Below are 25,908 nucleotides of genomic sequence, written 5' to 3'. Positions count from 1 at the left end.
AACTGTCCAGATGTCCTATGATAGTACCAACTGAATATGGTAAAATGTGGTTTTATTTTTATTCTTATATAAAGCTTTATAGCTATATCCTAGGTCAGAGAAGATATACTGATCAGACACAATCCTTTTGTTTTTAGGGAGAAATAATGGGAAACAGTATCTCCTGTTATGCACTACATTGTGTATTAGAATGCCACGTTTAGTCTGCAGACTAACACTGGAACAGCAGCCCCTGTCAGGCCCTTACACCACAGCTGCGGCAGGTGAGTCCTGCCTCCATAGGACCAATCTGTCCTTGACTCAACTTCCTTACCCACAAAATGATAGTGATGACAGCAGTAACAAATCATTAATCTTATGAAGACTGCACTGATAAGATTTATTAAAATCCTTGCAGTAATGGCCAGTATATGGTAGACATATATGCTGTTTACTAAAAATATATCATTTGGGCTGGGTAGATGGATCCATTGATAGTGTTTAAACACAAATGTGACGATTGGACTTCAGATGCCCAGAACTCATGTAAAAGCTGGGGTGGTTGCACACATCTGGAACCCCAGCATGCCTATGGTGAAATGGGAGGTGGAGACAGGAAAAGCCCCAGAAGCACGCAGGCCAGCTAGTCTGGCATACATAGCAGTGAACAAGAGACCCAGCCTCAAATAAAGTAGAAGGTAAGGACTGACATCTGAGGCTGTCTTCTGACTTCTACATGTGCATCATGGCATGCAGATGCCTGTGTGAACACTCACACTACATATATATGGGAAAAAGTTTCACCTGGGTATGGTGGTGCACACCTGCAATCCCAGCACTTGGGAGGTGGAGGCAAAAGAATCATGAGTTCAAGGCCTGTGGTGGTACCAGTTGGTACCAGGGAGCAGGGTACTGCTATGACAGACCCGACCATGCTGCTTGTTGGCAGAATGTGGACATAAGAGGTTTCAGAAGAGAAGAATATTAGTAAGTGCTGGGGAATATTATTCTAAAGTGTGTTACTTTTGTTTATGTTGCATCTGTTTAACTCTGTGAAGCTGTGTTACTGTGCCTGTGTAAAACACCTGATGGTCTAATAAAGAGCTGAACGGCCAATAGCAAGGCAGGAGAAGGGATAGGTGGGGCTGGCAGGCAGAAAGAATTAATATTAGGAGAAATCTGGGAGAAGAGAGATCTAGGGGCAAGAGAAGGAGGAGGACATCAGGGGCCAGCCACCCACCTACACAATCAGCAATGGAGTAAGAAAGAAAGGTATACAAAAACAGAGAAAGGTAAAAGCCCAGAGAAGACAGATGAGTTAATTTAAAGTTAAGAAAAGCTGGCAAGAAACAAGTCAAGCTAAGGCCAGGCATTTATAATTAAGAATAAGCCTCCATTGCCGGGCGGTGGTGGCGCACGCCTTTAATCCCAGCACTCGGGAGGCAGAGCCAGGCGGATCTCTGTGAGTTCGAGGCCAGCCTGGGCTACCAAGTGAGTTCCAGGAAAGGCGCAAAGCTACACAGAGAAACCCTGTCTCGAAAAACCAAAAAAAAAAAAAAAAAAAAAGAATAAGCCTCCATGTATGATTTATTTGGGAGCTGGGTGGTGGGCCCCCCAAAAGACCAAAGAGCCAAAAGAGCAAAAACAAACAAGTAAGTGTCCTAAAAACTGTTCTTGTGATATCTTAGCAAAGAATGTGGCTGCTTTCTGACCTTGTCCAGAGAATCTACCTGAGGCTAAACAAGAGTTTTGGATTAACGACATTGGCAAAGGAGATTTCAAGACAATCTAGTGCTGATTCTGTGTCATGTGGTTATTAAGAGTCACTCTTATGAAGATCTATAGTGAAAAGGAACAAGCTGAGCAAGGAAAATTACAAAATGTACAGTTTGAGGAGAAAAAGCGCACCAGGAAATGTAATGGAGCTAAGTCGAGTGCTCAAAGAGAAAAAAGTTTAAAGAAAAGCCTGATCCTAAATGGAATAAAGGGATTATTGGCTTCAGGGCAAGACCCCACCCAGCTAAGCTTCCAACTTTTGAAAAGGTTCCAACTAAAGAAAAGCTTAAGCAGTGAAGGAAACCATGGAAAACAGAAAGCTGGTGGAAATGTATTTGAATGAGGACGTGGAGTTCCAGCCCCAGCAAGCAGTAGAACTCGGTAGCTTCAGCTCCGTGGTTCTGGTCAAGGACATAAGAAATGGGTTGTTGAATCTCCCTCCACAGCTAAGGAAAGCCTCTGAGGCCAGGTGTGTGTCAGGGGAGTCCCTGTATGGAGGCCCAGAGAGGCCATTGTGTGAAGCTGTGAAGTTGAAGCCTGGATTGCCTTAGAGACCCCAAGATGTTAGAGATGCCAAGAGTTGTGGGATACCTGCCAAGGAGAGCTGCTAACAGGGTGTGGAACTAGCCAAAGAGAGAGAAGTGTGTTGCAGTCAACACAGGTTAAAGGAGTTGGAGATCTGAAGAGTGCTTTGACATCAGATATGGAGATGCAGTGTTTGGAGTTTGCCCTGCTTGTTTTCAGTCTTACTTTGGTCCAGTATTTCCTCACTCTGGTCCTTTTCCTCTCTTTTGCAATAGTAATGTATATGTTGTGCCATTGTATTCTGGAAGTATGTGATCAGCTTTTTTATTTTGATTCTACAGGGGGTTACAGTTAAGAGACTGCCATGAGTCTCAGAAGAAACTTTGTATTTTGGACTTTTGAACAGTGTTGAGACTGTTAGAGACTATGGGGACTTCTGAAGTTAGAATGAATGCATTTTTGCATTATGATATGGCTACAAGTCCATGGGGGCCCCCTGCATTGGTCTGAACTAGACGCTCTCCCCATGGCCTCTTCTCAGACTCAGGGAAGCTGGGGCAGCTCACCTCTCTACCCAGGTAGGAGTCTTTGTTTTCAAAGATCAGGGCCAAGTACTCTGTGTTATTTCTTGTAAAGAATTTGTTGATCTCCTTCATCCTGCAAGAGATAAATAGGGTCACTTTCTCTCCACAGTCCATGGAAATAAGGTAAGACTCCTAGTGACGAGCACTTCCCATGTACACATTTCCCCATAACCCTGTGGCCTCCCTCTGCCAGCCTGCCAATGGAAGGAAACCAACCCCTTACGTCTCAGAGGATGCTACCTAACTCTTTTCATCCGATCCACCTTGGGTTTATTGCTTTATACTTTTCTTTCTGTCCCTTTCAAGAGTCAGGAGTGAACAGGAGGCAGGCTGGGGAGGAGATGTAGGGATGCTGTCAGACCAACTGTCTCCACGTCTGGGTAAGGCCCAGGCTTACTGAAGACAGTTTTACTGGTTCTCTAAGAGACTGGGGACTAGAACCCATTAAACACAACCCTGGTCCAAGGCAAGTCATGAGCAGTGGGGAGAGCTGCGTTTTCCTCTCAGGACAGGAAGAGAAAGGGAGGGAACAGCTGGAGTTCCGAGTCAGGAGGTGCGGAAGCCTAGGCCAACCTCTTCAGCTCAGGGCGAGGAGAGCGAGGCCCAGTTTTCTTGGGTAGAAATGATTAAGAAGGTAAATTCTATCTCTCAACCAGATAACTAAGCTATAGGTTGTTTCAAAAACTCAAAGAAAATTGTGTTTCTTCATTCCAGTTAAAAAGAGAGCACCCGGCCAGGCAGTGGTGGCACATGCCTTTAATCCCAGCATTCGGGAGGCAGAGCCAGGCGGATCTCTGTGAGTTTGAGGCCAGCCTGGGCTACTGAGTGAGATCCAGGACAGCACCAAAACTACACAGAGAAACCCTGTCTCGAAAAACTGAGAGAGAGGAGAGAGAGAGAGAGAGAGAGAGAGAGAGAACCCAGCGTATGCTTAAGAGGAGGATGAGTGAGAAGGCACAGGGGTGAGGAGAGAATGCATCTTCCTTTTATCCTCAGCCTGGTGTCTCACTTCCCCACAGTTAACCCAAAGACATGTAGCAAATACCTCCAAACAGAAAGGGTGACATTAGGTCACACTAGAATCCAACCTGGTGGCAGTATGAATGGATATGCCAGAGAGGTGGGGATTAAGGTAAACCTTTGATAGGTAAAAGAAGTTTTGTAAATAACATCAGCCTCTGGGTGGCATTACGTGGCCAGTCTCTCTGACCACATCCTCATACCTACCCTAGGCTGGCAGAGGAGCAAGTCCTCAGCCTTCTGGAAGAGGCAGTTCAAGTTTCATCACGTGTATCTGCCTATATTCTTCCTAAGGGGCATCAAAAGGATCACTTTGAGACAGGTTGACACATTTGGCCAGTTTGTTGCTTTTAAGGTTCCCAGGGCTGGCTGAAAATGTATATAAAGGACGTGTGTGTGTGTGTGTGTGTGTGTGTGTGTGTGTGTGTGTGTGTGTGTTGTGTGTGTGTGTAAGAGAATGAGACAGAGACATAGCCCTGAGGAAATGGAAGGAAAAGAGGACCAGGGTACAGGCTAATGTGCATTTTCTAGAGGGATGATATTATGGCTTGGATATGAAATGTCCCCACAAAAGGCTCATGCATTGAAGGCTTAGTCCCCCGCTGGTGGGTCCAATCATTGAGAGATGATTGGTTCATGAGGGTTCTGACAATCAGTAGATCACCCAATGTATGGATTCATAATTTCATGGCAGAATCAGGAGGTGATGGAAACTTTCAGAGGTGGGACCTAGTTAGAATAAGTACACAACTGTGTACAAGTCCCTGAGGACTATATTGTCTTGAACTCCTCTTTGTCTTTTTTTTTTTTTTCTTTTCTCTTACTCCTTCTTGGCTGCCATGAGGTGAGCAGCCTCTGCTGAACGCTCTGGCTGCCATGATATTCTGTATCATCTCAGACCTCAAATAATGGGTCCTGCCACATATGGACCAAACTTCTGAAATGATGAACCAAAACAAATCCTTCTTTCTTTTAAATGATTTCTCAGGTATTTGTCATAGCAGAGGGAGAGGGGACCAAGAGTTACCACAGATGGAGTCTTATTGTGGAACCTCAATCTACATTAGGAGTATATGCTTGGCCCCAAGGTCTCTGTGAGGCCCTCTAGGAAGGTGAGGAATTGACGAAGATGATAAAGGAGTCATTGTGAATTGGATTCAACCCCAGTTGACCAGTTGACCATTTTCAGTTTACAAACAGGGCTTCACTGAGCATCCTAACCTTCTCTTCAGAATGGCATCTGACCTCCTCTGCCTTCTCATTTGCCAGTGGCCCACCCTGGAGTAGGCAGGGAAAATACCCTACACCCACAGACACTCCTGAGGACCAGACACCAGAAGCAACAGCTGAAGAACTCCCCTCACACACTTTTTCTTCCACCCAGCCGGTCAGGCCCTTTGACCCTCAGACAGCCCCTAAGGGACAGGACTCCTCAATACCTGAAGGAAAAAAAGGTCATTACCAGCTACTCTAAAGTCTGTCTGGCACATTGGGGTGTCTACTCCAGAGGTAAAGGGCACAGGAAAAATCAATGTGGGTCCTCTGCCCCACGGTTCCCAACACCTTCTCCATGCTTGGGCCCCTGACCGATGCTACACTAAGCCTGCCCCAACCCAAAATACTTGACAGGCTTCAGTGGTGGACAGGCTGAGGGCCATGTGCCATTGTGGGACTCCAGAGCATCAATGAGCCTCCTACGTAGCGTCTCCACGTTAGCACCAGCCACTGGAAAGGAAAACAGGAAGAGGGCATCAGGATGGAACAGACTCCTGTACCCTTGTCAATTTCACTCACAAACAAGGGTCCCCAGACCAATTCCAGGAAAAAGCACATGCCAGCCCTCCTCTGAGAAGGCGGTAGGTAGGGTGAGGGCTCGTGTGGCTTAAAGCAAAGCAAGAAGCCCCATCCCCGCACCTTGTTTCTGGAAGCTATTCGGTGGACAGTGGAAAGTCACCAGTGGTCTTCACACAGACCATCTGAGGGAGAAAGGGACTCCTTGGCACAGGTTAGCTTTCCATGCGCCCATCTGCCCCTGCTCCTTTCCCTGGAAATGGGTCTCTGAGCCGGTGTCTCCTCAGTGAGAACTCTCAGCCCGTCATAGCACTCAGCCAAGGGTCAAGGATCCAGAGGGCAGAAAGGTGTCCCTCAGAACTAGCTGCAGGTTTAGGGCTATTCTGGGGAGATGGTGCCCCATCCACAAACCCACGACTTTGGACAGGCCACACTTGAAGGGTTGCTCAGCTGAGCTTTCCCTGAGGCATCTCCCGGGCTGACTAAGGAGACATATGTGGGAAGACAGCCTTCGTTGGGACCTCTTCTCTTTGTGAAAGGGGTTTTCTTGACTCTGTAGGAACCCAGGTCAAAGCAGAAGAGCCGGGGAGGATACCGGCAATGCCAACGCAGCAGCCAGAGCCAGAGCACCCACCTGATAACGCTGTGCCAGGACCACTCTTGGAGAAGGCCTTAAAAAACTGAAACAGACAGACAAGAGTCAGTGGATGTCATGCGGGCCTGCATCTAAAGTGCGGCTGCGTTCTATCGGGGGCTTTGGACAGACTATTGTGAGTCTCACTTTCTTCACCTGTAACTGAGATCATAGAGGTTTTGTTCTGGAACTTTCTCTAGTGTCCTCACAGTCAATCCCTCCTCAATGTCAAAGCACTCTTAGAACTTGGAGGCAGCAGCTCAGAAACTTTACTAGAGACCAACTCCACAAAGCCCTGGCACCTGCACATTGTTTCTGGAAGCTATTTGGTGGACAGTGGAAAGTCACAGGTGGGCTTCACACAGACCAGCTGGGGAAGAAAGGGACTCCTTGGCACATGGTAGCTTTCCATGTGCCCATCTGCCCCTGCTCCTTTCCCTGGAAATGGGTCTTTGAGGCTGGTGTCTTCTCAGTGAGAACTCCCAGCTCGTCATGGCACTCAGCCAAGGGTCAAGGTTCCAGGACAGTTCCTACTGAGAGGTGGACCTGTGCCCTAGAAAAACAAGACTGTGTAGCACACAGGCCCCTTTCGACACCATGTTGTCCTCTTTCCCCAAACGTGTGACACCCGAGGCCCAGTCTGTCACCTGGATTTGCTTCTGCCCAAGGGACCTGACAGCTGCAGGCTCTCGCCTATGTCCTCCCATCTCAAGAGGACACCATGGCTGTCCCCAAGATACCCAGCTATCTGCAGAAGAGCCTGAAGGCTTCTTCAGGAGGTCCGAAAACCTCATTTTTTTTGTTGTTGTTGCAAATTTAGTCCTCTATTTCAACAGCAGGGTCTCAACCTTATTCCAAGCAGGTGGTTAGGTGCAGCCAGAGGGTCTGGCAGAACTGAGTTCAAGACTTGGCTTTGGTATGTTCTTGCTGTGTGACCTTGGGAAACCCTTTAGCTGCTCTATACCTTAGTATTCTGATCTTTAAAATGAGAATGACGCCACCAGCCTAGAACTGTTATAAGATTCAGTAACATAAAAGCTAAAGTAATCAAGGCACACATAACCAGTGCATATACTAATTGACCCAATAAATGTCAGTCCATCACCATCATTCCCTTCTACACAAAAACCCTTTAGTACCAGGAAACAATGGCCAGCTAGGACGGGTCTGTTCCATTCATGTGTAGGCAGGAAGGGAAAATCACATGAGTAACAGACTGCAGAAACCAGCCCGTCCCCTACCTGTGACCTTTGCTTGCCTCCGGTGACCTCACTGCCTCTCCTCATGCTCTTTATTCCATTCTCTTTTCAAAATATGAATGCAGTACTTTATTCATAAGCCATTTACATATGTCACACATATATCCACGTTCCTGACAGTTACTGGACAAATCTTGACTTAGTAAAATTATTATTTTAATACTTGTACAATGATCACAAATTTCCTGAATTTTTTGTGACGTGAAATCAAGTTTATAGCACACATTAGAATCTTTAGGGATAAACACTGCTTCTTTGATAAGTGGGACACTGTAGGGTGGTTTGCTCAGTGCTGTTGTACCCACTCACTTTTGTACAGACGGGACAGACTTCAGCTTCTTCCTAGACCTCTCAAGTCCTGGGCCAGCCTTCAGTGGTGTGGCTTTCTCATAGCTACAGCAGTTACATTCAGGTCTGCACAATAACATGGTGCCTTTTCCTTCACCAGCCATTAGGCTGCCTGAGTCTGAGCAAGTACTTGTCCTAAAAGGAGCTGGCATTCTGCCCCCCTCCAACCAAAAGGCGTCTCCTTCACCCTCAATTTCAAGGCTCTAATCTACCATAGGAACTCTTGAGTTGAAACCAAGAGTGACTCAGGAGACCCCTCCCACACACAGAGTATATGACAAAGGAAGTTCTGTGCCATTACTTGGCCTTCTCAGTATTTAGAAACGCCCTATCTACCTTCCAGAACACTATTACCCTCTGAGAACACAGCTCCCACACCTCATGATCTTTAGAAACTTTTCCTACCAATTGACATCTTTCTCAGTATCCCCTTTCTCTACCTGCTCCTTTCCTAGAGATCCTAAGAATCCTCATGTAAATTGTAGAAGGGAAGAAGGGCAGGACTATGGAAAGGCCTCCCTCCTTTCTCCTGCATTTCCTGTTTCTCTCCACTGTCAAATGTCTCTTCTGCTCCCCGACACTTCTCCCCACTCCTGGGAGCCCACCCCTCCGCTAAAGTGCCTCAGGAGAACTGAGGGGTGACTCTCTAGGCAGTCCCATCTCTCCCCACTCCTGGGAGCCCACCCCTCCGCTAAAGTGCCTCAGGAGAACCGAGCGGTGACTCTCTAGGCAGTCCCATCTCTCCCCACTCCTGGGAGCCCACCCCTCCGCTAAAGTGCCTCAGGAGAACCGAGCGGTGATCTCTAGCCAGTCACGAGCATCTCCCGGCGAGGCTTGCACTCCACACAGTAGCTGTCAGCTGCTTTCCATCTCCCTGTCCATCTTCCATTTTGTTTTTCATGCACGTTGTCTTGAGACTAGCTCTGTCTTGTCTTTTTTTCCCATGTTGCCACCCTCCCTGGTTGCTGGGCAGTAACCAGCTCTTCTTGGCTGTTAACCCTTGTTAACTTCACCCTGGACGGCTCTCCTGCGCCACTACCATCACCATCTGCTGCTCTTAGTCTCTCTCCTGTTGCTACCCATCAGCTCACGTCATTCTTTGTTCAAAGTGCCCTGAGAGGCACCATCCAGAGGAGGGGGCTCAGTTTATACTTTCAAAGGAATGAATGAATGAATGAATGAATGAATGAATGAATCAAGAACAAACCTACTGTTTCTGTTCCCAAGCCATTCACTTTGTTCACCTGATTTTCTATCTGAGCCTTGTGTCTCAGGTCCTCATCTGTCCTAGACTTCTGGTTCCTCCTGGCAAACTCCGCAGAGGTGCCAGGCACCCCTACCCACACACCAATGCTGAGGTACCCCTCCTTCAACCTACTTCTGCACCTGGGTTTTATCTCACCCAGCAATCAGTACTCCTCCCTGTTTCCCAAACTAGCATGTCCCTTCCCTCCAACCCCCATGCAGTCATCTGGCGAGTTCTGTGACTCTGCCTTGGGGTTACCTCTTCAGCAGCCTTGTCGCCTGTCAACAATACCGCTCACCTTGTCTAGGCCAGGACCAATAAGGAAAACCTAGTTCCTGGTCCATGACATTAGTCCCTATCTGCTTTCTCCTCGTGAGTCAGAAATGTTAATCCTCAGCCAGTGAGACGGCTCAGCAGGCAAGGGAGCTCACAGCCAACTTTGACCGTCTGAGTTTAATCCCGAGATCTATACGGCAGAAGGGGAGAACTGACTCCTGAAGGAGAACTGACTCTGACCTCCAAACGCATGTACACACACACGTACACACACACACACACACACACACACACACACACACACACCCTCAATCTGTTCTTCAACCGTCTTCCTCCTTGCCACTGGGTTTTCTTCTCTAAGGAATAATTATGGGATTCCTCTTCCGATTGCCATAACTCTGCACGGGCTATGAATAAGATCCAAACTCAATACATTTAATGCCTTCCTTTCAAGATCCGAACCCAAACTGACCTTCCTCCATTCCACACACTCCAACCACAATGAACTTCAACCTGAACTTACCATCTAGTAACCCACTGGGGTGGTTCAAATAAGAATGGCCCCCAGAGGCTCATATGTGTGAGTGCTTAGTCAACGGGGACTGGCATTATTTGAAAAGGATTAGAAGGTGTGGCCTGGTTAGAGTAGGTGTGGCCTTGTTATCACGGGGGTAGGGGGTAGAGGGTGGGAGTGGGGAGGTGAGGGTGGGCTTTGAGGTGTCAAAAGCCCATGTCAGGCCCAGTGTCTGTCTGGTCACCCCTCACCTGGCTGCAGAGCAAGCTGAAGCTCTCAACTGCCTTTCCAGCACTGTGCTCCCCACCATGATAATGAACTAGCCCTCTGAAACTGTAAGCCCCAGTTAAATCTCTGTAAGAGCTGCTTGGTCACGGTGTCTCTTCAGAGCAACAGAACAGTGAATAAGGCACCCACCCACCTGCCTGGCTTGGGTAGTACTAACAGCTTATACATCACTGCAAGCCCCACTGTGCCTGGTATGTGTCTAGCATACTTAGCTGTCCAATCCAGCAGCCAGAGCCCTTTCATCATCTTGAAGGCTCAAGTGGAAATCTAGTCAGGGCACATTTTTGTCCTCTTAGGAAAATACATCCTTGTTAATAAGTCAGCCACTGGAGGTGTGTGCCTACCTGAGGTCAATTACCCCTGAAAAAAAGGCAGCAGAGCATCCAGAAGTGCAGCAGATCAAGACACCAGGAACTCAGCTGAGCAGAAAGCACAAGTTCCAGGAATGACCAGTGGTGGTGCTGGAGCCACGCACACAGAACCAGTTTTCAGAAACACAACCAAGTCTCCAGGCATTTTATAGTGAGCTCAGAAAGATCAATAGCCTTGATTAGTTTCTGTACACTGAAACATCAGTGTGGAAGGTGGTTGGAAGGCAGCAGGTAACAAGAGGAGAGGGAACAGCCCATGTCCTTTTCCGGAGAGGGAGGTGACACCTGGATTCTCTGTCATCCTCAACATTCACCTCTGGCTGCAGGGTTCTCTCAGAGCTCCACAAAGTAACAGCCCAGACTCTGCATACCACACATGCTCCATACTCTGCCTGGCTTTCAAGGACCTGCTATTCTTGGGCTCCTACTTCCCATGCCCTACCTCACCCCGAACATGAGCCTCCATGCAACATGCCACACAGTTCTGCCCATAACAGGGTCCCAGCTCTCTTACCTTCCCTGCTCAAGCAAGGTCCTCTGTGCCTAGGATGCACCCACCACACAGAAACTCCCATTAAATCCAGGGGATAAGAAACAAGAAGAAAACTAACATTTACCAAGGCCCCCAAAAATGCCAGTGCCTGGGCACTTTCACAGGTAAGGCCTCTCTTTATACTTGGGGATCTTATTAATAGATAGTGTCATCCCATTTTTAGAGGCAGGAAAACTGAGACTGGTCGGGGCATTTAGTGACTTCCTAGGTCACACACAGTGAACAGTGGAGCAGTGAGTTTGGATCTGCATTGGTGATCTTCTCAGAGATCACTAAATAGGCCTTCACCTCCTAATGAGGGGCACTGCTCCGGCTTGTTCAGTCAAAACCTCCTGCAAACTCACCTCCCCACTCCCTGCATCTTTGTTTTCTTCTAGTGCATTCTGCTCTGGCCTGACTCGCACCTGGCAGGACGAGATCCTGGCCTTTAGGGCTCGGTATTTTCTAAACTGGCTGGGCTAGTGGGGTTCAACATGTGCTCGTGGTGGCAAGGGGCTGGAGGCAGAGAAAAGGACAGTGACACACGTCACTCACTGTAGTGGCCCCATCACACCATGCGTCCTCACCTAGGACTCTCACAGTCTCTCTGGGTAGTGAGCAAAGACAGGCTCCGGCCCCTAGAGGGCAGCAGTTAGGGCAACAGGGTATGCGGCTGCCGAGTTTGCAAATCTGTTCTGCTTTTTAGGGAGCCTGGCACTTTAGGCTTCCATAGTCAAGACTGGAGATCTTGTGTGAGTACTGTTTTAAAACATGCTAGAACAACCTAGTAGGAAGCTGAACTTGACAGCAGTTTCAAGTGTAACAAAAACTATCATTAAACTTTTGCTTTAGCAACAGTTAACACAAACCAAATTTAGGATCACAATGTAAAATACACATTTCTTATTGCAGATCACAGTAAAGGTCATTTAAAAGGGCGCTGCTTAGAGTCTTGGGGAAGAGGCCTAGCAACAGCGTGAACCACCTGGCCATCATGTAGAGTGCTAAGGACAGGACACTGAGTGCTTCTCCTCAGATGAAACTAAGCAGCAGGTTTCTCAGTGAAGTCATGGAAAGCTGTGCCAAGAAAGGCCAGACGAAAGCTTAGGAAATGGACAGCTGTCTACTAAACTGGCCCAGCCAGGTACTACCAGTCTGGAAATAAAGGAAAGCCAGAACGACCAGGTAAGGTCCCTCCCAGGCTCTCCCACAGTCAGCTGAGCAGCCACGGTGATTAATCACTTGAGGCATCCAGGCTGCGTGTACTTCGTGACTTGGGTAGGTGCTGAGAAGCCTTTGGCCCTGCACCTGCCTGGGACTCCTCCTCACACCCAGTGTCTGGCCTCTCCCTGGCTCAACAGAAAGCTCCAGGTGTCAGGGCCTACAGAACCCCACTTGATATCCTGAATGGGCTCCCTATGGGCTAGACAGTGGCTAACCCCCGGTGTTCAGGGCTCACTGAGAGGAAACTGAGTCTATGGATTATGGCTCCAGCTGCTACACTGGAGTTCCCACGGTTTCCCACTCAGTAATGCTCACTCTGGCCCCCACAAAGCATACCCACTGAAGTATGTTGTTACATATCTTGGAGATGAGGACAAGCAGTGTCCTTGCCAGGGAGACTTTCTATTTAAAGAGGTGACTGCTCAGAGCCTCCTGGATGGTGTGGCAGCAGGTACTGTTTTGCCATACTGTTCCGCAAACCAATCTGGTCTTAGAGCATGGGCCTGGGTTCTGATCTTAAGTGGGGGCCATTTAGGAAATGATGACTCTGGGGTAGGGAGCCTCTGAGTCCAGTGGGGGTCAGAGATGGACACTCCTGCAGGTGAAACTGCCCAGTGATCAGGCCCATGGATCTGACTGAAACTTGAGGTCCCTGAGTTCAGAGATATCTTGTTCCAAGAATAGTACTTGGCATTTCAGTCTTCAAAGGCATCTCCTGATTATTCCTAATGGTAGAGGAGAAACTGCTTATCTAGATGCCATTCTGGTGGGCAGGGCTGAGCCCTGGGAGGCCCTTACCCTAACTGCTACAACTCTTTCATTCTGGGCTGTGTAAGGGCTCTTGAGAACCATGGCAATTGTTCAGTCGTCAACTTGTTGGAGGGGCTGGAGAGATGGCTCAGAGGTTAAGAGCACTGGGTGTTCTTCCAGAGGACCTGAGTTCAATTCCCAGTCCACACAGAAGTTCATGACTGTCTACAACTCCAGTTCCAGAGGATCCAACAAACCTCACACAGACATACATGCAGGCCAAACACCAATGCACATAAAATTAAAAAAAAATTTTTTTTTTTGGTTTTTTTTGAGACAAGGTTTCTCTGAGTAGTCCTGGATGTCCTGGAACTCACTCTGTAGACCAAGCTGGCTTCAAACTCAGAGATCTACCTGTCTCTGCCTCCCAAGCACTAGGATTAAAGGTGTGTGCCACCATTGCCTGAATATTAAAAACTATTTTTAAAAAATTGCTGGTGTTCCGTGATCACTGACAGAGAATCATCAGAAAGCTCATGTCTCCATCAGAGCTGGCGTATGAGAACCCTCATGCCTTGGATGTTGGTGACTTCTGTCCCTGGAAGCTTTGCCATCTGAAGCACTGCACATTTCCACTATGGGTGAGGCCACCCCTTAAGTCACCTGGGTGCACTTGTGTGTCAAAGCTCTTCCTTGATGAGAATGAAGAACTCCAGTGTCTCTGAAGAACCAACAGGCCCCAGAGGATGATCCTACCCACAGAAGAGCCAGAGCCTGCATCCCAGAGTGGGAGGTCAGAAGTGAGAAGAATTACAAAGGACCTTGAGAGCTAGTAGCACTCACTAGCCTGTGTGACGACTACTTCACAACACAATGTGGAAATCTTCCCACCCCAACATTCCCATGTGCCATCTCCTTCAGAAAGACAGACTTGCTCAGAATGAAAAGGCCCCTTTCATTTCTGCCTCCATCTCTGAAAAAGGCGTTTCATCAGATGGTGGACAGTGCTCCAGGACCAGGACGTGAAAGACTCGGGCCCAGAGGCATCAGAGGGCTCCTCAGAGCTCAGCAGCCCAGGGAGGTACCAGGGAAATGCAGAACAGGGGCTCTATGCTCCGCCAGAGCCATCCCCAGCTCTCCTTCCTCTTTATCACATACCCTCACAGTTGGGAAGCCTAGGATGTTGAAGTCTCTGCACACAGCAGTATTGGCCTCATCAGCACAGTCCAGGACAGCAAGTTGCAGGGCCGGCCTCCAGTCTGAAAGGACAAAGATAATTCCAGTAAGCAAGAGAAGCTTTGGCCTTCTGCTGCTCTTTCATCCAAGACCCCACAGCCACTAATCCCCAAAACTCCTCTGAGGAAGGGCATACTTCCTTTAGAAAATGACCTCTAAGACAGTCCCCTCAGCAGACTCACAAAAAAGGACCTATACTCAGCATGCAGTTAAGCAGCACGCTATGTTGCCTTGTAATGGTGTCTGCATTACCCTTGTGCTTAGTGGGGTGTGGCCTGGGACTGGAGGAGCTACGAAAACCAAATAAGGAGTGCAGCCCCAGGAGAGGCCCCAGTACTGCCTTTGTCCCCAAAGAGCTACCTGAGAAGGTGATCAGTTTCCAAAGGGAGAACGTACCTTGGGAGCTTGTATTCCCCAGTGAGGTACCCAGCCAAAACAGAGGCACAAATCCCAGGGGAGAAAGAAGGCAGGAGATCCAGGAACCTCAGAGAAGGGCACCCCCCTAGTAACCCAAGATGACTGGTCATGTTTCCTCTTCAGGCCCAGGCCTAAAGGCTTCTGCCTCAGAGAGCAACTGCCCGAGGAAATAATGGCACAGACGACCAGAAACTGACAGAATATCCATCCATCCATACTAAGCAGCTCTCTGAGCTCTGACTCGGGTCAGGGGCGCATTTCTATTCCAGCACAGAGCAAGACATAGATACAGGAGGCCACATAAACCTTGAGAAAGCAGTGCCAGTGTCCAATTATATAGCACAGACCTCCCAGATTTGAGGCATTAAAGAGATCAGTCCTGTGGGTCAAGGCATGGACTTTTCTAGCCTTACCCCTACTGCTGGCTCCCCTTGGCAGGAACAGGCAGTAGCCTGTCCACAGGGATTTGCTCACCTGACTCCAAATCCTGTCCACCCTCCCTCCTGAGTGACTTCCTCTACTCAAGCTATCACTTCTTTGTCCTGATCTAAGTGGCTTGGACACCTGAGCTGGTTTACTTACTCCCCTTCTAAGCTACCCTCCACCCCAGTGAGCTGATATAGCATCTCCCACAGAAGGTCTCTTGGGATAATCTCATACCTCCTACTTCTAATGTGTTCCTGTTTCTTTACTCTCCGTGGCTCTAACTGTGCCACCCTCTACTCCTTGGTAGTTCTGAGCATCTTGAGAAGATCTGCCCTCTGCCCACATATCTAGTTCCCTCTTAGCATCTCTCCAAAGCAAAGCTGAAGGTTTCCTTCTTTCCTGACCGCACGGTTCTCACGTATCTTCAGGCACTTCCCAGAAGCAAGGGCCTCTCTGCAGACTCCCCTGTCAGATCTACTCAGCTGGAATACTACTTTCTCCCAGGAAGAGCTGCCTCATGTGTCCAAAGTCTGGCCCCACACAATGACTGGCGTGTCCATCTCTGTCTCTTGTCTTTTTGGACCGCCTGCGGTCCAACAATCCTTACCCAGCACACCATAGGCACTCGACCCAGACCAGGGACCAGCTCTCAGCTCTTGGTAGCTCTAATGCCTGGGTACTTCCTCTTTGTTTCCAGCCTCAGTTTTTCTGCAGTCTAGGTAGTAGGTGAAATTAAAGCAGTCTCCTGTGATAACACCTGGATTCATTCATTATTCATTCATCCTTTAAAGCAGTGGTTCTCAGCCTTCCTAATGCTGTGACTCCTTAATACAGTTCCTCATGTGGTAGTGACCCCCAACCATAACATTATTTCATTATTGCTACTTTGTTACTGTAATTTTGCTACTGTTAAAAATTGTAATGTAAATATCTGTCTTTGCTGATGGTCTTAGGTGACCCCAGAGGCACTGGGACCCACAGGTTGAGAACAACTTCTTTAAAGAAAGAGTAAGGTCACAGAAGAGCTCCCAATGGTCACCTCTTGCCCAAGTTCAGGGTTTCACACTGGATCACAGACAAGAGCATATTAAGTCCTTTCTGTGCCCATGCCAAGAGAGAGCAGGTGCTAGTGAGACACACAGTTCATCTTCTGGGGCCATCGGGCACACTCTGAGCCGAGTCCCTTTTGTTCTGCCTCTAGGGTAGAACTTTGTTCTGGAGAGACTTCCAGGAACGGCCCAGCTGTCCTTAAGAAACACTGGGATGTACTACATAGAAAGAGGAAAGGACAGGACATTCTCCACACTTCACTGGCACCATCTGATGTGGCCACCACACCCCCTTATCTGCAAATGAAGATATGGACTCAGAAGCCTCCCACCTTGAGGGCCTATGAGACCTGACTACCTCACTTGTTCCTCTTCCCATTGTACCAGGGGCAGAGCATTACCTTTAGATGTATGCTCTTGTTCCAATTACAGCCTTCTCTTAAGAGAAATGGCAGAAATAGTTGTGCCTTCCAGTTAGATATTCTCTATAATTGGCAGCAACCTGGACCGCAGCCTTACTTAGAGGACTGTGCTATCTGCACATGTAGTGAGTTTATTGTGTGCTCAATTTATCTAGTTCAGTGCTCTCAACAACCCGATGAGGAAGTACTAAGGCATTGATCTCCAAATCTGCTTTCCTTAACTATAAAACAGATCAGATAACCATGGCCAAGGCATAATGATAAATCTAAGATCCGAACCCAAGATTTCAGCCTTGGCACTAATTCCAGAAGGATTCAGACCAGAACAGATAGCTTCTATATTGGCTTTCCAGTATGGATGCAGAGAGGCCAATGATGCAGGCCAGTGGAGGACAAGAGGAGAGACGATGCTTGGGTTGGTTTGCTTTTGCACCCTTCCCCTTTGGAGACAGAGCCTGACTGTGTAGCCTTGGCTGGCCTGGAACTCACTATGTGGACCAAGCTGGCCTCCCAGTCAGAGACCTGTGTGCCTCTGCCTCCCAAGTTCTGGGGTTAGTGTGTGCCACCAACTGGCCTTGCTCTCTTTATACCTTGATTACCTGTGCTCTATGAATGAAACCAGTGCCTCTTCTGACCTGCTTCAATCTCAAGGGTTGGTGGAGGTGGGAGCTGGGGCCAGTTAGACGCTGGTTAAATTCTGACCAGGGGATGTTTTTCAGGAGTCTCACTATCAGTACCCTAAAGAGCCACAATGACACATATAGCCATGGTCTGCACTGTGCACTAGACTGCATACCTGGTTAGTCATGATTCTAGTGCATTAAATATCATTTCTAGGAGCCCACTGGTTTGGACTGAGCTAACGCACCGGAGACAACAGACCATACGAGATAGAACCAACTCATGCTGAAGCTCTAAGCCGCTAAGTTGAAACCAAGTTATCTGACCTCCCCAGAGAGCAGGAGAGAGAGATAACAGCCACCTCCACAGAAGGTCGGCTTTAGCCAACATTATAATGAAGTCTCTAAAGCCGTGGTTCTCAACCAGTGGGTCATGACCCCCTTGGGGGTCACATATCAGATATCCTGCATATTAGATATTTATTGTAGCAGGAATCTTAAATAGTCTCAATAAGAACAAACCTGGAGCTGGGTATTAGGGTGAATGCTGGAAGATCAGAGAAGCAGAACAAGCCACAGCTACCTCACCTTGTCAGTTTTTCAGCTGATCCTGTTGCTTCAGACCGGAAGCTTCTGAGTCCTCATTCAGAATGGATCTCAGCTGAACTGCTTTTCGAAAGCCTAAAAGCTTAACCAGCTCTAGTTCCTGGTTTTCACGCCTTATACACCTTTCTGCTTTCTGCCATCACTTCCTGGGATTAAAGGCATGAGTCACCATGCCTGGCTGTTTCCAGTGTGGCCTTGAACTCACAGAGATCCAGATGGATCTTTGCCTTAGGAATGCTAGAATTAAAGGTGCATGTGCCACCATTTTCTAGCCTCTGTATCTAGTGGCTGCTCTGTTCTTTGACCCCAGATAAGTTTATTAGGGTGCACAATATTCTGGGGAACACAATACCACCACAATTTATGATTCATAACAGTAGCGAAAGTACACTTATGAAGTAGCAGTGAAATAATGTTATGGTTGGAGTGACAGCATGAGGAACTGGATTAAAGGGTCGCAGCGTTAGGACAGTTGAGAAGCACTGCTCTAAAGCTTACAAGGAAGTAACTATGAAATGACCAATACATCTGTTAGTTTGTCTCCTGTGTCCTCCTGTCTTCAGCCCTTTTGTCTGGAAAGCCACACCCCTCAACTCAGCTCATCAGGACATTGCAGGATTCCAAAGTCACAAATAAAAGCCCATTAAGCTATTTAAACTAAATTTTTCTTTATCTGACTGTCTCATTGCTACAGCATAGCTAAGTGGTAGGACAGTGTAAGTGCTTTGGTGAGAGGGGCCAGCCTTTCTGGTGTTTGGTTTCTTACACCACCCACCTCGCTCTTGAGGAGAAGCATTTCCCACCACACATGTAGACGTGGGCAGTTCTCCAGTAGCAACACAGTAAGTAGGAAATAGACAGCAGAAAGGAAGGTTTGCAACGGTGGGTGAGGGCAAACCTCCCGTGGGAATGCTGCTGTGCCCCTACACAAGTGTCTCCTGGAGTCCCAGGCAGGGTCACCTCCTCAGCTCCCTAGTGCAAGAAGAACACTGAACCCAGAGGCAGAAGAATGACCCTAAGCACACCTGGCCAAGGCATGTACGCTCCACATGCCTCCTCTCTGGTACCCAGCTCCTCAGGGGTCCGAAGGCCAGGACCAATGGTCTCTACTGCCCTTCGCAGCTCCAACAGAAAGTTTTCTTGTTCATCCCATCATCTGCAATCCTGCGATGCTTTGACCATTGGCTGTCATGAGTGTGCTCCCACCCTATACCACACTCTGTGGTAGGCATCACGGGGACACAAGTTCAAGATGTCATCCATGCTCTCAAAAGGAAAGAAAGGAAAAGCCAGCAATGCTCACCGAAGTTCAAATACACATGCCTTACAAACCTCAGTTCCGTATGTGCTACTTGCCTACATGGACAGCCCTCCCTCCTCCAGCCCCCGCTCCTCCTGCCCATGCTGTGAAGTCAGACACTGCTCAGGCAAGCACCCCACAGGTACTGGAGAGATGCCAGGGGCTAAGAGCCTTGCTGTTCTTGCAGAGGACCTGCGTTTGGTTCCAGCACTGATATGGCGGCTCACAATCATCTGAAACTATGTCCCAGAGGACCCAATGTCCCTTTCTCGGCCTCCGCAAACACCAGTTATACATGTGGTGCACAGGCACACATGCAGGCAAAACACTCACACACAGAAAATAAAAACAAACAAATCTTGAAGGAAAAAAAAAAAAAAAAGAACCTCCCACCAGCATTTTATAATCATACTTCCCGATTTTTTTTTTTTAAGGACATGTTTTTGCTCTGTTTCCTGGCTCAGACTGTGAGCACTCACTCTGACATGCCCTTGTGCCATGGTGTATTACCCTTGCCAAAGGCCCAGGACGATGGGCTACCCTATCTTGAACTTGATCCTTCATAATCAAGAGCCAAAAAAAACGGAGGTGTGGAGATGAAGAATTTCATCATCCATTTTCTCAGGTGAAGACGAAAAGGCCTTAGCAACGGCTGGCATATGAGAAGTGTGTAACAGCTGCCTGAACAAGGCCTTGGCACCTAGATCATCCTCTGCGACTGTCCCCTTACTTGAATTCCTACCATAAGAAATAGGTAGCCCACTCCCGTCTTTTCCAACACAGCTTCGTACGGTTGCCCATCTTCCTGCTATGAATACTTCACTGGCCCAGCTGCTGTGGAATCAATGCTTCCTCACTCAACAAATATTTGCTGAAGGATTAGTCAGTGAAGAGTAATGAAGGTCCCAATTGGACCCAATCATTTTCTCAAGCACATGGTAAGACAACAGGATCTTCTCTGGAATAGAAAGGGGTGGACAAGCCCCCAGAAACAAGTTCTCTGCCCCAGGGCAGTAACTTCCCAGAGACCCTCCCATCCAACTCACTAAGAAAGGAGCCCTATCCAGTCGGATGAAATGCCTAAGGCCAGCTGGTCAGGATTATAAAATGTCTCCCCAACTCCCATGATCTTCTTACACTCTCACTGTTCCTGTTCAAGACACTTGTAGCAGCACAGGGCAGTTTACTGCTGTCATGACTCAGAGTGGTTTGAGCGTAGCCATCTGCCAGCCCACAACCATACTTCCTCGGGAATCTCAGAACACAGAAGTGAGACTCCCAGCTCCTTAGCGGGGGACTCCCCTGTGGGCTCCAGAGGAAGATACTCCTCACGGTCACAGGCCAACTTCAGACTCTTCCCTTCACCTATACAATCTTGCTAAAGGAATGTGGCCAAAAAGAGACCCCCAGTTTCCACTGAGGCCTCCCACCTCCCATTTTTCCCTGATTTATCGCCATAGACTTTGATGTCTCTATTTTTCCTTCCAGAAGTTAAGACTGCTTTTGTTTTTCTTTTCAGAGAAGGACTATCCCTCCATGCAAGACCCTTTTTGGAAATGGTAACCCTCATATAGAAACAGGCTGTGTCAGTACCTGGATGTGCAACTCATAGGAAAACTCCGGGTTGCAAGAGGCCAAACATGTGAGTCAGCTGGAAGCTAATCCTTCCCTTCAGCACGCTTAAAATACAAGAATCTTCTAGAATGAGTCTATATGCTGCCATTAGAGACCTCTTACAGACTCACCTTAGAAACTGGTTGGGGAGTTTTATGGTGTTTGGGCCCATGATGTCCCGATATAACCTCCCTCCGTGTTTCAGTTCCATAGTTCACATTCTTTCTCCCTCCTGCCCTGACCAGATGTGTTGACATCATTAAAATGGTGTTAAGGACTGCTCATGTGGATGATGGGACCAGAGAGGCATGTGGGCAAGTATAAATTGGAGGTAAGGGGAAAGGCTTGTAAGTGCTGTTAAAAATTATTTTTGAAAGCTATACACCGATCCATATGACTACTTCAGTACCCACCTTGCCAGCTGCTCAGGGAAGGGGGAGACTAAGTCTGAGAATGAACATGGACGGACGGAAGCACTATTTACACACAGTTGAGCTTATCAAGAACCATCAGCTGCACAGAAGGGAGACTGCAGTTCTAGTTTTTAGTTTTCCCATCTCTAGAAACGCCTATTCCCTAAGATGCTTACAGTTCTCACCAATGACTGGATTAAGAGCTCTGCTGGTGCCCTGCCTGACACCACAAACCAGGGACAACAGGCCACAGAGAAGCAGCACCATCAGAAACTAGTCCCCATCACCGCACCACTCCGGCCCCTTGACTTGGGTTAGGAAGATGTATGCCACAGCAGGGATCTTTAAGCTGCAGAGAGGAGACAGAGCTCACTATTTAAGCACTCAGTATATATAATAATCACCTTTATTACCAGATCCCCTCAGCTCTAAGTCTTAAGTTTTTAAATATTCTAACATTGCTATAACACAGCACACCTTACAAATCTCTACACATTTTTGTGGTTTTCTAATCCTTCTATCCCTTAGGCTGTAATTAAATGAGCAGTGGGTCCCACCACTGGCTTTTTAGAATCAAAGAAACATGGTCTTAATGTCCAGGACAGTGATTGGAGCACGGAGTGAGGGCCAACTACATACCACAGGCCTATGTTTAGTTTGGTGTCGTGGGGTTAAAGGCTAAGGACTAAGGGAGCCCAGACGCAAGGGAAAAGAGAGATAAGGATGCCCACAGGAAGCTAAGGAACCAGAGGCAGCAGGTCCAGAGAGGACCTGAATTTGGAAACAGGCAAACAGGAAAGCTACCCGAGACGAAGGCATCCAGCTCAAAGACGGGGATGAGAAAGGAAATGTGGGTACCAGCTCTGTAACTGGCCACGGGGGTGGAGAAAGGTGGTGGGGGCGGTAGAAGGAACGCCAACTCTCTGTTCTCCCCAGCACTGTTCCACCACAGCTACGGAAGTTGGCAAGAAGAGTCCCTGGACAAGGCAAGGTACAGCCACAAATCTGGACTGGAGAAAGCCCCAGGGAAGAGCACAGGGAACAAGGAAACCCCTCGCAGTTTAGAGACAGGACTTGACAGAGGACAAGCCAGGAGCAGAGGACTGGGGGGGGGGGGGGGGGTTGCGAGCCCCGGAGAACTTGAAGGCTATGAATTGGGGGAGGGGAGGGACTGCGATGGACCAAGGAAGCAGCGAGGGGAGGGGACGGGCTAGCGGGATGGCTGGTCGGACCTGCCCGGGTGGGCCGGGGGTAGAGGGGGGCGGGCGGGGAGGGCTCCACTTCTCACCCTGCACGTCGTTGGCCAGCTCCCTCCACGTCGGGGCGAAGGCGATGCAGTGGCCACACCAGGAGGCGAAGAACTCCACCACCCAGGCGCTGGAGGAGCGGAGCACCGCCGGGCGCAGCGTGTCCGCATCCAGCACCGTCAGAGGGTCCGAGGACGAGTAGAGCACCGAGAGCTTGGCCGCGCCAGCGCCGGGCACCGCGAGCAGCAGCGGCGGCAGCAGCGGCGGTAGCAGCAGCAGCAGCGGCAGCAGCAGCAGCTGCGACGGCGACCCCGAGCGGCGGCCGCACCTCCTCATCCTAGGCGGCTGGAACGTCCACCTCGCTCAAGTTTGTGACCAGTCGGTACCGGGAGGCCGCCGCGAACCTCCGGCCTCCGCCCGCGAGGAGGAGCTACGAGGCTCCGCCCCGAGGCCGGCGCCGCCTCCGGGGCCGCCCCTGCCGGCCGCGGGCTCTGGAGAGGCCGGGCGTGAGCTGCCACCAGCCAGGGTCGCGGCGGAGGGCGGCGGCGCACCGGAAGGTCGGCGCCCGCCGGTCCCGCCCCCAGCGATCTCGGGCCCCGGGAGCCGGGTCCGCGAACCCGGTGCGGGGAGCCTCAGGCCGCGGCTCGGGGGATGTTGCGGGGGCTGAAAGCGGCGTTTGGCCACTCTCGGCCCCCGTATCGGAAGGAAGCGGAGTCCGTTGGAGTGGTCGTTACCGGTTTAGCTTGTTCCTGGAGAGTTCCAGGGGGCTCCCTCACGCAGTGTTGACAGTGGGGATTCGAAGTAGGTGGGAGGAAAGAGCCGCGAGGTAGGAGATTGGGATGGCCAAGGCCCGCAGGAGCCAGAAGTACGCCTCGGGAGGCCAGTGGCCGTTCAGTCCTGGGAGCTATTGCTTGAGGGCTTTCCAGCCACGGACAAGACGCCCCCTCCCCGCCGTCGCCGGGGCTCCCTTGCAGTGGAAGCAAGGTTTCTTTAGAGTTCACGTCCCACCACCTTGGAGGTTGTTTTGTTGGGTTGATTCCTCCGGAGGGGGCTCCCCCACAGCCCCGACCCTGCATCTCCCTTAAGCCTATTCCGAGAGTCCCATACCCCCTTGTTCGCTCAAGTCATCTGATGAGCTAGCCCTGTGTTCACAAGTAGGAAGGTGATCATGGGTTTCCTATGGTCACCTTTTGTACCTCAGGTGTCTTGTGAGGTATCTTGAAGGGAGTAGGTGGTCTTCAGAGGATCGTCACACTGACCTTTTGTGTCTCTGGGTTAGACACACACACACACACACACACACACACACCCCGTGACCTATGGGGGAGCTCTTGAGATTTGTTACTCATTTTCTTCAACAAACTCAGTGATGTCTTGGTACCAGTCATGCACCAGATATTAAGAATAAAGCGACAGAAGACGGAAGGGTGTGAACTTACATCAGGGATAAAGGATGATACCCAAGTAAATGTAGATTGACCAATGACAAATAATATAGGGAAATTGGATTATAATAGTGACAAAGAAGGTACTCTTTTAGACAGTGGTCAGGGACAGGGACATTTTAATATTTGCAAGGACCGAGTCAATAATACCACTGAAGACCACATATAGGTTTGTATACTTAAAAAATGACAAGCCACCCAGTAGGGGTGAGGCATGCCTATAATCCTAGCTATTCTGCAGGCTGAGGTGGACCACACAATGTCTCAAAAAAGAAAACAACCCAATTGTTATACAAAATTCCTACCCTTCTATCTAGACAGGTGTACCTTCATAATAATCTGGAGGGCCAATTTCTTTCTCTGGAGTTCTTGACCTCCCCCGAGATGTCCACTGGAATGTGTTGGCTTGATGGTCACTGGTTCCCGGCCTTGTTTTCTCTGTTGTCCTCTGCTGTGTTCCATTGTGAGTACAATTGTACCAGCAATTGTATATTCCTTCTATATCCGAGCTTCGTACAAACAGCCGTGACTCTTCGGAAAGACAGCCTTTGGGAAATGGTCAGTGCAGGCTGTGTGTCTGGTGCTGGTCTATTGCTATAAAGGCAGGGTTTTAGGGTCTCGGGTATTCAAAGCATAATGTTTAAGTCTGTAAGAGGCGGGAGCTTTGAGTGGCACACATGGTTTTTTGTTTGTTTTTTGAGACAGGGTCTCTCTATTATGTAGTCGGGGCTGTCCTGGAACTCTCGATGTAGACTGGTCTGGCCTTGAACTCACAGAGATCCTCCTGCCTCTGCCTGCCAAATGCTGGGATTACAGGTGTGTGTTACCACCACCACCCCTGGTGCACATGGGCTTCCTGCTCTGTGGAAATGAGGTAGTTGAAAGAAGACAGCCCCAGGGTTGGGCTTGGGGTGTCCCAATTTTAAGGAAGTTCTTATGAGGAAACATTTGAACCAAAGATTAGAATGATTGGGAGGGAACTGTGTGTAAGACCATTCCAGGCAGAGGTCCAACAGTTGGGGCTTTTGCTTCCTTCATATTTATATTCTGTCTGCCTAACATTTAAAACTCCTAAGAAAATGACATCACCAATTGGGAGGTTAGCCTCTCTCTAATCCTAAGCCAATTCGATGTGCTAGGCATTGTTCCCTGGGCTTCAGTCCTGCTCAGCTTTTGTAGACCCCACTTCCATCCATCCCAGCGGCAACTGGGTTTACGGTGTCTCCTGGGAAATTTGATTCCAGGGATTGAAAGTACTGTAGCTGCTGGGTCAGGTGCCGGTAAAATGTGCCTTAAATGTCTCCATCGTTAAAGGTGTGTAGTTATCTTCCGCAGAGGCATGAGGATTAAAGAGACACTGTGTGGAGACCAGGCCTAGTGCCTGGGAAAGAAAGGAAAGAGAAAAAAACACAGAGATTGATTAGCTTGTTTCTATATCTTAGAGAATCAGAAACAGGAAACAATACAAAGTATTTGAATAAAGTAGAGAAAGTTTCTTGGCACAGAGGCCAAGAAGATTAGGACTGGGGTTTGTCTGAGGTTTCAGTTTTTTCATCTTGGAAGTCCTTGTTCAGTTTTGAGAGATGTGGGGGCCCACCAAGCTTTTCTAGCGAGATCCGAGCTTGCTCTACACAGCAGGGCTGCATTAGGGGATGGTTTGACCACGTGCATGGTTACCAGGTGTCTGGAATGGTCTGCACTTAGCTGTGCTGGAGGGAGGTCTTTTCCTCCACCCCTTGGCATTCCTTTAAAAGCCCTTTAGCAGAGACAGAAGGGGCTGGTGGGTTTTAACCCAGGCTCTCCCGAGGCTATCCTGTGTTTCTAACTGTCTCTCTCCTCTGTATTTCTATCTACATATTCCCCATTTCTCCCTGCTCAAGAGTACTCTTGGGGAGGGGGGAGCAGGTCTCCCTCAGAGAGAAAGTTTACACAGATAACACGAAGCCCAGAGTGACCCTGAGTTCCTACTTCCTGTGGTTTCGGGATTCTTGGGAAC

At 49.0% G+C, this 25,908-nt stretch overlaps 1 protein-coding gene across 1 annotated transcript in view; it reads right to left on the bottom strand.

Moving 5' to 3' along the window:
- Qsox1 (quiescin sulfhydryl oxidase 1) overlaps positions 1 to 22,968 on the bottom strand; it is a 36,417-nt gene extending 13,449 nt beyond the window's left edge. Inside the window, exons 1-5 of the mRNA XM_059280165.1 lie at positions 22,509 to 22,968; positions 14,276 to 14,376; positions 6,310 to 6,355; positions 5,507 to 5,609; positions 2,847 to 2,937 (exon numbers count right to left, since the gene is read on the bottom strand). Of these exons, the coding sequence (XP_059136148.1) occupies positions 2,847 to 2,937; positions 5,507 to 5,609; positions 6,310 to 6,355; positions 14,276 to 14,376; positions 22,509 to 22,803 (636 nt within the window). The 5' untranslated portion in view covers positions 22,804 to 22,968. The remainder of the gene's footprint in view (positions 1 to 2,846; positions 2,938 to 5,506; positions 5,610 to 6,309; positions 6,356 to 14,275; positions 14,377 to 22,508) is intronic.
- Positions 22,969 to 25,908: the final 2,940 nt, after the last annotated feature.

The sequence above is a fragment of the Peromyscus eremicus genome, chromosome 15 (genome assembly GCF_949786415.1).
Source record: "Peromyscus eremicus chromosome 15, PerEre_H2_v1, whole genome shotgun sequence".
In the NCBI taxonomy this organism is placed as follows: Eukaryota; Metazoa; Chordata; class Mammalia; order Rodentia; family Cricetidae; genus Peromyscus; species Peromyscus eremicus.
This window is presented reverse-complemented; position numbering and strand designations above follow the sequence as displayed.